This window comes from Spinacia oleracea, chromosome 3 (genome assembly GCF_020520425.1).
Source record: "Spinacia oleracea cultivar Varoflay chromosome 3, BTI_SOV_V1, whole genome shotgun sequence".
Taxonomy (NCBI): Eukaryota; Viridiplantae; Streptophyta; class Magnoliopsida; order Caryophyllales; family Amaranthaceae; genus Spinacia; species Spinacia oleracea.
In genome coordinates this window covers 114917635-114931129 of record NC_079489.1, presented here as the reverse complement: position 1 = coordinate 114931129, position 13495 = coordinate 114917635, and the positions used below count along the sequence as shown (strand labels likewise).

General features: G+C 37.6%; 1 protein-coding gene across 5 annotated transcripts in view; it reads left to right on the top strand.

The window, feature by feature from the left end:
* The window catches only part of LOC110785675 (2-methoxy-6-polyprenyl-1,4-benzoquinol methylase, mitochondrial), a 28850-nt gene extending 18562 nt beyond the window's left edge, over positions 1-10288 (top strand). For 2 of the 5 annotated variants that reach the window (XR_008930911.1, XR_008930910.1), the window contains 4 exons: positions 7073-7181; positions 7417-7478; positions 9553-9654; positions 9815-10288. Coding sequence is in view for 3 of the 5 variants with exons in the window: in XM_021990157.2 (XP_021845849.2) it covers positions 7073-7181; positions 9553-9654 (211 nt within the window). In the remaining 2 variants the exon portion in view is untranslated. Of the gene's footprint in view, positions 1-7072; positions 7182-7416; positions 7479-9552; positions 9655-9746 lie in introns of all 5 variants that reach the window. The other 3 variants (XM_021990157.2, XM_021990160.2, XM_021990158.2) reach the window with 2 other exon arrangements.
* Positions 10289-13495: the final 3207 nt, after the last annotated feature.

The following is a 13495-nucleotide window of genomic DNA, read 5'->3' as shown; positions in this document are numbered from 1 at the left end:
TGTCAAGCTATCCAACTATTTTTTGCCACATCATTTGCCCCTCAAAGGGGTCTTATCTTTTTACAAGGTAAATCGCCTTTGAAAATATCCTGAGTGACTCAACTAGTCCCTGGGAGGCATAAGATGTATACTGAGAGGTATCACGTCATAAGTTGTGGCGAGTTAAGGCACAACATAGTTTTTAACAAGAAGTATTGGTGAACATTCGATGTCAAGGATGTGTACGAACAGGTTTTGAGTTCCTTCATGGAAAATATTCAAGTTTATTTGATGTTGTTGATTGACGAGAGTCAATCAATCAGTGTTGTGTGACGTCACTAATGGTGATGGTAGACTATGTTTTCCCCAATTGGAGTCTTAACGACATTGTTGATGTTGTTACATATGTTAGGCAACGAGCCTAAAGTACGTGTGCCTCAATTGAGGTGTCTGCGGCATTGTTAATGCCGTTAGATAAGTTAGCCGGCGAGCTTAAAGTATGTGTGCCCCAACCTGGGGTCAAAGGGGGTCGCCGCCTAACTTATCTAACGGCATCAACAATGCCGCTAAGACCCCAGTTGGGGCACACTTACTTTAGGCTCGCCGCCTAACTTATCTAACGGCATTAACAATGCCGCAGACACCTCAATTGAGGCACACATACTTTAGGCTCGTTGCCTAACATATCTAACAACATCAACAATGCCGTTAAGACTCCAACTGGGGAAAACATAGTCTACCATCACCATTAGTGACGTCACACAACACTGATTGACTCAACAACATCAAATAAACTTGAATATTTTCCATGAAGGAACTCAAAACCTATTCGTACACATCCTTGACATCGAATGTCCACCAATACTTCTTGTTAAAAACTGTATTGTGCCTTAACTCGCCACAACTTATGACGTGATACTTCTCAGTATACGTCTTATGCCTCCCAGGGACTAGTTGAGTCACTCGGGATATTTTCAAAGGCGATTTACCTTGTAAAAAGATAAAACCCCCTTTGAGGGGAAAATGATGTGGCAAAAAAGCTGGACATCGTGTCCCAATGATAGCTTGACACGTGTCCTCCATAATGCCAAATCAGCGAACAATCAAGTTGTCTTGCCAATGTGGCACTTGCCACATTCAATACTACTCTTACACGTTTTCCAAACATAGTAGAGTAATCACTTATTAATTGGCCCAAGGCCCAACAAATACTATGTATCACATCTGATGTGACACTTGTCATTCCAAGAATGATCAACCAATCATAGGCTTTCTCCACTAGGGTTTCCCCTTGTTTAAAGCCTTACAAATACACCCATTTTTCAGGTAAAAAGGGGGCATGTTTTCTTTCTCCTCAATAGATTACACATTACAAAGCAACATAGCTCTGCCTTCTCTCTAAACTTTCCCTATTTCTCTCTCTAGACATTACTTTCCCTCTCCAGCAAATACTTACTTAAGCATCGGAGGGAATATTTATACGGGAATATTCTTGTTTTGCAGGTTGTAGGAAGATCGTGCCATCGCATACTTGATACCTCCGTGGAAAGGGTGACACGTCAACACCAACAAAGTTCCCACAACAGCATACATAACACTTCCAACCGCACTAGCGTATGGGAATGTGAGCCATAGACTTTTCTTCTTCCTTGGATTGAGGACTAAGCTCATTTGAGAGCTTAAAGTGAGAACTCAATGGAGTGGAAACGGGTTTTGCATGCACCATAGAGAAGTGCTCAAGCACCTTCTTCATGTATCTCCTTTGACTAAGATACAAAACACCCGCATTCCTATGACAGATGATCTCTATACCAAGAATCTTCTTGGCTTCACCAAGATCTTTCATATCAAACTCACTTGCCAACAACTTTTTCAAGTTGTCAATCTCAATCATATTCTTGCAAGCCACCAACATATCATCTACATATAAGAGCAAGTACATGAAGGAACCACTCACAAGTTCTTTGTAATAGACACAACTATCATAAGAGCTCCTTGTGAAATCATGTGCCAACATGAACGAATCAAATCGTTTATACCATTGCATTGGAAATTGCTTCAAGCCATACAAGGACTTTAAAAGATGACACACATGATTTTCCTTCCCTTTCTCAAAACCTTCTGGTTGCTATCTCCTCCTCCAAATCCCAATGGAGGAATGCGGTCTTCACATCAAGTTGGTGTAACTCCAAGTCTTCCATAGCTACCAAGGCAAGCAACACCCTTATGGATGAGTGTTTCACAACCGGAGAAAATACTTCATGAAAGTCAACGCCTTCAATTTGTGTGAAACCTCTTGCAACAACTCTTGACTTGTAGACGGGAACGCCTGATTCCGGTGTAACTTCCTTCTTCTTATACACCCACTTGCACCCAACAATTCTTTTGCCTTTCGGTGCAATGCATAGGCTCCAAGTATTCTTCTTGTGCAAGGACTCCATTTCTCGCTCCATGGCCATCAACCACTTGCCGGTATCGTTTAGAGACATTGCTTTCTTGAATGAACAAGGATCATCATTATCGGTCTCCACTTGACTTGCAACGGAGAGAGCATATTGGACATAATCACACTCCTCAATGTATCTACTTGGAGGCTCCTCAATGTATCTCTTTCCTCTTTCTTCGGAAATAGATTTCTTTTGAGCTTGTGGTGTCGCTTCACGAGGTCTCCTTGATAAGGGACCATCTTCATGTGAATGCTCATCTAGCTCCACCTCCTCCTCGGTATCATGGTGTGAACCTACATCATTGCAAATAGAAAGCTCCTTTCCCGAAGTAATCATACAATTTTCATCAAAAACAATATCTCTAGAAGTTATGACTCTTATAGATTGGCTACACCATACTCTATAACCTTTAACTCCTAAACCATCACTAACATGAATATAAGCCGGTCAACCAAATACTCTCAAACTAGAATAATCAACGGGGTTTCCGTACCATACCTCAAGAGTTGACTTGAACCTAAGAGCGAGTGAGGAGAGCGATTCACCAAGTAACAAGCCATTGCAACGGCTTTCGCCCAAAAAGATTTCCCCAAATTTGCTTGTGAAAGCATGCATCTAGCACTTTCTAAGAGAGTTCTATTCATTCGCTACGCAACCCCATTTTGTTGAGGTCTACCCGCACAAGTTCGATGCCGCACAATGCCATGCTTGAGACAATACTTCAAGAACTTTTTCTCTACAAACTCTAGACCATTATCGGTCTTCAAGGTTTTGATCTTTTTCTCGGTCTTCTTTTCAATCATGGCCTTCCAATCATGGAACACATCAAAGACATCATCTTTATGCTTTATAAAGAACATCCAAACCTTCCTAGAGAAGTCATCAATCATAATGAGCAAATAATTACAACCACCAATCGAAGGAACTCTAGAGGGGACCCCACAAATCCGAATGGATGTATTCAAGTATCCCCCTTTCGTGATGTGTACCGCGGGTTTAAAGATAACCCTCTTGTGTTTACCAAACACACAATGCTCACAAAAGCCAAGGCTTCCAAGCTTCAAGCTTTCAAAACAACCTTGCTTGCTAAGCTCTGACATACCATGCTCTCTCATATGGCCAAGTCTCAAATGCCATAACTTGGTCTCTCTATCACTCATAGTACCCGTGGAAACATTTGCCGAGCCTACCATGGTGGATCCTTGCAATGAGTACAAGCTACGCACTTTGGCACCCTTCATCAACACAAGAGCACCTTTCACAACCTTCATTACTCCACCTTCCGCTTTGCACTTACAACCGTTAGTGTCAAGAGTTCCAAGAGAGATCAAATTCTTCTTTAGCTCCGGAACAAGACGAACTTTAGTTAAGGTTCTTACAATACCATCAAACATTTTAATGGTTACCGTCCCAATTCCAATAACCTTGCACATTGCATTGTTTCCCATGGTGACATTACCTCCATTATACTCCTCATAGGAGCTAAAGAGATCCTTGTTGGGGGTCATATGAAACGAGCAACCCTAATCCAAAATTCATTCATCCTTACCCTTGATCCTTCCATGAGTGGCAACCAATGCGCCACTATCACTATCGGTATCTACATAGCTCTCCTCGGCGGTAGCATGAGGTTCTTTACCCTTTATGGACTTACCATCACCTCCCGATTGTTTCTTTTGCCACTTCTAACATCCCGACTTAATGTGACCTTTATTGTGACAATAATTGCAAGACTTGTTACGGTTAGGATTCAGTTTCTTTGACTTGGACCTTCCCCTATTCTTTGCCTCATTATCACCACTACTAGTAGAAGTCTTCTCATGATTTCTACCCCTCACAAACAAGCTATCATTGGAGTTATTTGATGATTTAGAAATTAATTGATTATCAATTAAGTCCTTTGGGTCAAAGCATCTCTAACATCATAAATACTCAAGTCATCTCTACCGTACAAGATAGTTTCACGAAAATGTTTATAGGATGGTGGTAATGAACCTCACAAGTTAATTGCAAGATCCTCATCATCTAAAACAGCATCAATATTTTGAAAATCCATAACAATCAAAAAGAACTCATCTAAACACTTAAAAGAATTACCTTCCTCAAGCCGAAGATCATAGACTCTACTCTTGAGTAGTAGACGATTTGTGACACTTTTAGCCATATAAAGAGCCTCCAACTTCGACCATAGATCATCGGCGGTTTCCTCCTTGGCAACTTCCCTCAATACTTCATTCGAGAGGCAAAGTTGTATCGCCGACAAAGCTTTCAAATCAATCTCCTCCCTCTTCTCATCCGTCATGGTTTTATCCTTCCCTTCAATAGCCTCGTGCACACCATTTTGTATCAAAATAGCTTTCATTTTCAATTGCCAAAGGCCAAAGTTGATTGACCTATCAAACTTCTCAATATCCAACTTCATTGTCGACATGAGTATTCAATACTCCCCAAGAAATCAAACAAACAACCCAAACACAACCTTAGCTCTTGATACCAATTGTTATGAATGAAGGACCCTTTTGGGATTGAATGTTGATTTTTTTGACAAATTGATGTTGGAATAATGAGAAGAAACAAATGAAGAAATTAAAACATACACAAAGATTTAAGGTGGTTCACTCTTCAATGAGCTACATCCACCATGGGGGAGGGTTTGGAGCTTATATTACTTTTCAATGGAAAAAGTACAAAGAAGAATTCTCAAAGGTGAAGAAGAGAGAATTCTATGTATGCTTAGATCTAGGGTTTCAATCTGACTTGTGTTTCTCTCTCTTAATTCTGCAAATCTCATTACATTTGGTATTTTTAGTGTTAGACATCAAAACAATCTAACGGACAAGAAAAGGCCATGTCGATTGACGCTTGCGGAGAAGAAAACAGTTCACCCGTAGGGTTCGTTCGAACCTTTAACGTGTTCGGCCGAACTAAGATCAGGTTTGGCTGAACCAACCCAAAGTTTGGCCGAACCTCTAGAATCTCCAAGCTACTGATTGTTTTTTGTTCGGTCGAACCATCAAAGGTTCGGGCGAACTTCCAGCAGGTTTGGCCGAACCTCAAACATGTTCGGTCGAACCTCCAAAATCTCCAAGCTACTAACTCTTTTCATGTTCGGTCGGACCATCAAAAGGTTCTGGCGAACTTCCAGCAGGTTTGGTCGAACCTCAAACAGGTTCGGCCGAACCTCCCCTGCTTCTCATAAAATAGTCATAACTCCCTCATTTCCCATCCAAAATGAGCTTATGACCATGTGTTGGTAAGCTATTGAACCAAGCTTTCACCTCCAACTTGAATCAACTCAATCTAATGAGTAGATCATGAGATATGTCCATTTAAAGTCAATTCTTTCACTATAACAACCTAACAGTCTTCATGGAGGATTCGAGGCACACATAACACTAGTGTTATTAAAAGGTAATTTTGAACCAAAAATTTCACTTTTATCTATTAACTGACAGCCTACCGACTGGCATTTGGTCGCTGATGTGAAAACCGCAATTCATTACATTTAAATCTTTTGAAAGTTTAGATAGCATACTACAAGGTATGAGCGTATGACGTCTACTATATAGGGGAACTGGCATTAAAAGCTGTTTATTTTCATAACAAAGAACGTAAACCTGGCCCCAAATGTTTGCAGACAAGATATTACACTTTGATTAGCAGCATTCTGCTGTCAGTCAAAAGATCAGAATGCTGGGTATTTAGGAAGAGCATGTTAAGAAGATGGTTTAGCAGAAAGAGATGGATTTATGGGATCACCCTTGAGGGATAGAATTAAGAACGTAGATATTCAAAGGAAAGTTGGATATAAGATAAGGGAGAATTGGCTACGTTGGTTTGGCAGTGTGATGTCGACCAAAGGATGCACTGTAACTCTGTAAGGAAGGTGTATAATTTAGGACTTGGGAAATTGGAGATTTCAATAGGAGTCTAGGGAGTCCAAGGATGACTTCGAGAGAGGGAGTTAAAATGACATGAGTAGAATGGGTTTGCAAGAACATGTAGCACTCGGTTGAAGCGAATGGAGGATCCTTTTGGTTGACCACCAGAATTACTCTTGGTTCATTCAGCCGACCCCATTCTTTTGGGAATAAGGCTATGATTTTGATGTTGTTGTATAACATTATGCTAAATGTGAAACATATCTTGAAGTTCAGGATATGATTCTTGGCCTACTCTATCAGTTTATGGATGACACTGCCTTACTCTAGATATGTGGAAAACAGGGGCAGCCCTAGATATACCTCAAAGGTAGCTCCTCTCTGTACATTAAACAGCTTAAAATATGTTTAAGCTTCACTGTGATCCTGAGCTGGTGTAGTGAGATTTTCTTGGGATTGGCTGACAATCCAGTAGCTACAGAGAACTGCTTGAAGGATTCATATTAAAGCGGGAATCTGGGGATGGAGCTCAGCATAAATCCTTTTCAAAATACAGAGGGAATAAATACTCAGTGAGAAAATAATATTTTAGACAAGGAAGAAGCAAAAAAGACTAACCTGGTTGATTCTCAACGATCAGGAATAGGCTCATCAATAATAACGTGTTTTATGTTTCACACCTTTAAAAAAAAATAGAAATCAGTGTTATGATTTGTCATTCATAATGCCATTATGATTATTAATAAGTTCACGTCTTCTGTGCAGGTATGATTACTACTCGTTTTTTGTCATTCCAGCCGTTGGAGAGGTGGTTGCAGGAGATAGAGAGTCTTACCAATATTTGGTTGAAAGTATTCGCCGCTTCCCTTCTCAGGTGATATTAGCTTGCCATCCTATATTTTAAACAGTTGAAATATGAAGGAGGAGTATTTGTTTGCCTTTTCTCTCTATTAATGAGTAATCAATCATTGTAAGAATTGGAGTCTTGCAAGATTTTTTTACTTTTTATTTTTCTATGGGGTGCCACAAAGGGTAATGATGTAGACAATTTCAATTTAGGTCTTGGGTACCACCTCCAAGACTATGACCAACTAACTTGGCATTTATAGGGGTCTTGCAGGTTGATAAAGTAGTAAGATTGATAATCGGAGAAGCGTGAAAAATATATGAGGTATAGTAAAATGTTCTTAAAAAAAGGAAAAGAATGATATGCGTATCAAACTTGATGAGCATGTGTTAACCATTGAGACTAAAATTAGTGATGAGAGTTTTCATTGAGGTGTTGTCATTAGTTGAGATTTTGATGGCTTCCTTCCTAGAAGCGGCCAAGCGGGGTCTCATCCCTATGTCTTTTTGGAATCAATTTGTTGTTTATGGAAGAATTATAGGTGATAAGATTCCTCAAATCAGTGATGAGGCAGTGACAATTTGAAAATTTGGTAATATGTAAATATTTCAAATGCATCTGCAGTTCCATACATGGATAAGTATCGTGTATATCATGTATACTTTCTGTAATCCGCTGTGTTTCATCCTGTTTGATTCTTCGTGGTCAAAGTTTAATTTTTTTAACAATTGATATGTTAAAAACTGCAGTGATATTTGTAAATGTAACACTGTTTTATGAGTTTAGCCTGAGCAAGCTGCTATTAAGACTTACCAGCATTACATGCGATTCTACTTAAAATCAGAAGGGCATGTAAGAGTCGGATTGTAAAATCGAGTCGTAAAATTATAAGATTCTATGAATTTGCGGAAGAGAGATTCTACCATAAAATTTGTAAATTGTTTACCCATTTTCAATAGACAACACTTAAGTTTGTCGTAGATTTGAGTCGGTCGCGTATTTTAGGATCGAGAGTCATAAGAATCTAAGATTCAAATCATGATTTTAACAACCATGGTTACAAGCGTTGTAGCCTTCCATTGCTACATGAGCGAGTCAAGGAAGTTTCCTTTTGGGTTAGACCAATCTCCAGTGGCATGCTAGATTTAATGTAGTAATGTACCCTGGATGTCCCCTCTAACTTATACAAGTACATAGTAATTGTAAGTTGAAAAAAGAAAAAGAGAAACTCAGACAAGCAAAATTGGTTTAATCTGACATTATTTTCCGGATTTTTTGCCATTTAACACCTTAAAAAAACCAATTTTTATAATTTAACACCTTACTTAATGTTTATTATATTTGAACACCTTAAAAAACCGAAAAAAAAAAAAGAAAAGAAATCGACACCACTTAACGTTTTCTATTAGGAAAAACGTTTGTAGATCCCTAGCCAACGACTACTTATGTTTCTTCTTCTATCTCTTCGATTTCCTCATCATCCACCATTAATTCCACTCTTCAAAGATACAATTTCTCAAACAAATTGTCTATATATCATTTACTGAACTTATTTCCTAAGTAATGTTGCTATTACATATCATCTGATGCTCTATAATGCATTTGTCGGTGCTCTTATGTTGTTCAATGTAGCAGTACAATAACAACAGCAGCAACATAATACTTAGCAACAACAGAATAAACAACAATAGGGATTAACAGCAGATAGTATAAACAGCAACATAATAGCAGTAGCAGTAACTGGGAAGAGTGAAATTGATGGTGGAGGATTAGAAGATCGAAGGGATGGAAGAGAAAATATAAGTAACCGCTGGTTAGGTGTCGATTTCTAACTCTTTTGGTTTGTTAGGTAAACTAATATAATAAAAATTAAGGTGTTTAATTACAAAGCTTGTTTTTTAAGGTGTTAAATGACGAAAAATCCTTATTTTCCCTTACCTGTCTGGCATCTAACGAGGTCTTTTTGTAAAATTATATGGTCACTTATTAAATATGCAAATTAATTTGAGTGATTTGCTTATCCATCTGCAGAAGGTTTTGTCACAACTCACAGGAATGCATCTTTATAGCTTTGCCTAGGATTTCCAGTATCTCCACTCTTAACATCGTGCATTGAAAATTAGAATTTCTTAAGCATCTGGACGAGTTTGTTTTATTAGCATGAAGCCATCACGTTGCAGGGTCATTAAAATATGAACCATAGACCTACGAGTAAATGTTGCTGTGTTATGCAAAACTTGTGGGCAAATCTGGTACATGCAAGAAAAGTGACTTAACCAATAATATACAGCCCTTGTAGCCATGCCTGTTACTCTGTTATGCAGCTGTCAGACTCAGTTTTGTTAACTGTTATTGCTTTGTCTCTGCATTGCTAAGTCTCCCTTGATCACCTTTTCAGGACATATTTGCATCAATGATTGCAGAAGCAGGTTTTCAGAAGGTAGAATATGAAAATCTTATTGGTGGAGTGGTTGCCATCCATTCAGGGATGAAAATTTAGGTAGTTTCAATCTCCTCTCTGATTTTCGAGTGGTTCAGCTAATCAAAGTGTGTGTTAGTCGCTTGCATTTGAAATATTCTTCATTCTCTCAGCTGTCTTGATCACTTGAATTCTGAGGCAAAATTTGAGAATTCTTGTACGCTGCTTGGTAACAAAACAGTTGGAGCGTTGGAGCTAACCTTGGTGCCAGTTACAGGGAATCCAGAACTCAAAATTAATTACAGTAGTCTGTGTTTCTTTTTGATGGTCACGCAGGACGAAGCTACATTGGGGCCCAAGGGGACCTGGCCCCTGTCAACATTCTGGAAGTCGATATATAATTAATAAAAGTAGTTACTGACTATGAATTGAGGTGTGTTGTAGTGGTTGAGCATTGGTCTTAGAAACAGGTCAACCCGCGTTCGATCCCTTTTCACCCAAAATTTTAGTGTTTTGCCTTGTTTTTTTTGCCGTTTGCCTTTTTCCTTCCTCTCCTTTCTCCTTTCGTTTGTTGCTGACTTGCTGTGCACAAACATTTCTTATTTATTTATTTTCTTTTCAATTTTCCATTTCAGTTTTTTTTAATGGAGATAACATGGGTATTTGTATAAATCGTCGGTAAATTTTATGAATAAAACTTTTTTTTAAAAATAAATCCGGCCCCCGTCAAGATAGAAAATGTTATGCACTCTGTGTGCTATGTATTTGTAATACTAATCCCAGTAGAAAAGTAAAAGGCTCGCGAAATGACTGATTGATTTATTTGATTTTTGATTATTAGGTTAAGGTCAACAAACTTTCTTATGGCTGAACAAACATTGTGTTAATACAATAAAATTAAATAGTCCACTTGGGAAAAACTAGGTAAAGATGTGTTGACGACTAAGCCTGAAGCGGTGAGTTTAATGATGAAACCAAACACTGCTTGTCAACACCAATGAACTTGTCAACACCAATGAACGACAAGCGGCTGATTGACGTGATTCTGGAACCTACATTTCCATTTTTAGTAACTGTCATTTATAGTAATTGTTATGCTTAACAGCTACCAGATATAGTAACCGTACAACATAGATATTCAAAGTGATTACATTGTACCACAATTGATCTTTGAAAAAGATAAGAGTTGCACTCCAACAGATATCACTAAGGGATAAAATCGTGAAAGATATAAGAATACGGAATAAACCGAAAGGATCTGGAAAACCCGCGGATAGATTTTACTGGCGCTAGAATTTTCTAGCGCGTGGCATACACGCGTCGCTAATTTGCAACGCCTAGACACCAGCACATTAAATAATGGGGCTATAGTTTGGTTCTCAGCCAATCACGACAGAGATAAATTTTCAGAATGAGTTGCCGCTGACTCAGCAGCCAACAAATATGGCGTAGCCTTGTGTCTGTGTACAAAAATGTTGCTATAGGCTACGAGTAACAGGGTCTCGTTTCCTCATTATCACTACATCACTTGAGTTACTAATTACTTGTTATTATTTTGGTTTCTTTTCACCAAAGTTACTAAGATACGGATTGCATTACTATTCTGAAAATATAAAGTTTGAAACCATTTTTCAGTTTTGAGGACACTTATTTCACCAAAAACATGACTTTATGTAGAATAGACCTACTATAATTCAAAAAAGGATGACTATATCTAGAAAGAAGTGATTTGTTTGTTTATGGGTTCTTAAGCATAGAAACAAATCAATGTACAATGTGTAACATGTGAATTGGGGACATGGTTTAGTTGCTTGTTTTCATGCTTGTTTCATTTTTTTCACATTAGCTTGGACTAAGATTCTGTTATCTCATTTTTTATATAAAAAAAATGATAATGCATTTGTAATTGTAAAGTATATTAGGTCAACTGGTAGAGCTAGTATGCAATTCCATAATGGTGTAGGTTCGAATCCTACATAGATTATCAAACTATTATATTGATCTTTGGTTCCTGTTACTCTGTATTTTTTCTTTCACAAAATTAAATGGAAAAGAGGTCAATATATGTTAAAAAGGGTAACTAAAAACAAAAGAAGTATATATTTCAAAAAAGGACACTATATGTTAAAAAGGGTCACTATATGTTTTTGGTAACTAAAATTTAAAGAATGATACATTTCAAAAAGGGGCACTATACGTCAAAAAGGTAACTATATGTTAAAAAAGAGTCACTTGATCTAAAAGAGTAACTACTTGCATATGTTAAAAAGAAAGAGTGATTGTATATTAAACATATGTCACTATAGTTAAAAAGAAAAGGTAAGTTATCGGGTTATTAATAAATGGATTGAGTAAATGTGTATCTATATGAAACAAATAGCCTATGTAGGATTTGAACCTACATTCTCTTTGTATTGGTTTGAAGTGCTCGACCAATTGAGCTAATAGGCTTATAAGGTACCTCACACATTTTTTTGGTTTAAAGGAATCAATAGATTAACTTTAAATGTCTTGGCTCATAGAAACAGAGAAATACAGGTATTGGAGTATTTAGTATTTAGCAGTTAAATTGTGCATAGAAAATTATACAAAAGATAACCCTCCAAAAGCTAAACGCCACAAGATTTAACAAAATTAATTGAATCAAATATCAACTTCAAGGAAAATTATTCACCATATTTTAATATAATTCATTTAAATAAATTGAACTGAAAAAATCACAAATTATGAATTGAATCCAGGTAGAAACTGAATAACAAGCAATAAATCAATTAAGCATGAGGAATGCTAGGAGATCGAAGAATCAGCAAACACCTCCAATATTGCCGAAATTAAAGGACCCAGATTATGTACCGCCTCCTCTGGTGAAATTTCTCTAGTCATATGGTCCTTCTTCTACCATGATTGGTTGAGTTTGATTCACATATTGATCTGTTGAGTTTGATCGACCATTTTCTATGTTGAATTTAGATGAAGAGTTTTCACTCACGGCCATGAGAGATAGGCGAGAAAAGTGAGGAGAGAGAGAGGGGGTATTTTACTGTGGGCTGAAATGTATTCCGTAAGAGATGCATTTGGCACGTGTGGCCTTTTGGTCCACACTAATATTAGGTCCACACAAGAATTTTCCTAAAAAATAAAGAAAGCTTTACTATACAATAGTTTTCCGGATTATGATTACAACTACTTTTATTCTCCCCAAGTAATAAATAAATCAGATTTTTCATGAAATGACCCCGAGGTTTGCGTTAATGCACCAAATACCCTTAATGTTTCCAGAATGCACCAAATACCCCCGAGGTTTAAAACAATAACACAAAATGCCCTTAATGAACATTTTCCGTCCATTCCGTTAAATCTCTGTTAGCGTGAATTTACTTTTTTGCCCTTACTCAACCATTTTCTCTACTAATCCTAATATAACACTTAATTATATTAATTAAACCCAAAAAAATTAATTAACTAATATTATTTTAAAAAAAAACAAATTAAAACCCTAATTAATTTTCATCATCTTCTTCTTCTTCCCTTCACGCCATCAATCTTCTTCTTCTTCATCCTATTTTTCTTCTTCTTCCACCATCATCATCCCTAATTAAAACCCTATCTCATTAACTTTTTCCCTTGATCGGTCATTTCTCTCTCCTCACCGTCACTTTTCTTCAATTCCTTCATCCCTCCCCCAAAAAGAAATCTACCATTTTCTCTCTCCTCAAGCTGCAACAATGGTGGTCTAGATTTGAAAGAGAGGAGAGAAAAACAACCTTCTCGTTGTGTCCATTTAATGTCGGTGACGATTGAAGTAGAAGAGAGAATTTGGGGTTCAATTTGCCCAAAATTTCGTTAATAGCCTATCTTTTTTCCAATCGAATTGGTCTTTCGCGGTTGTGGGTTGCTGATGGCAGTGGTTTACATGGTGGGG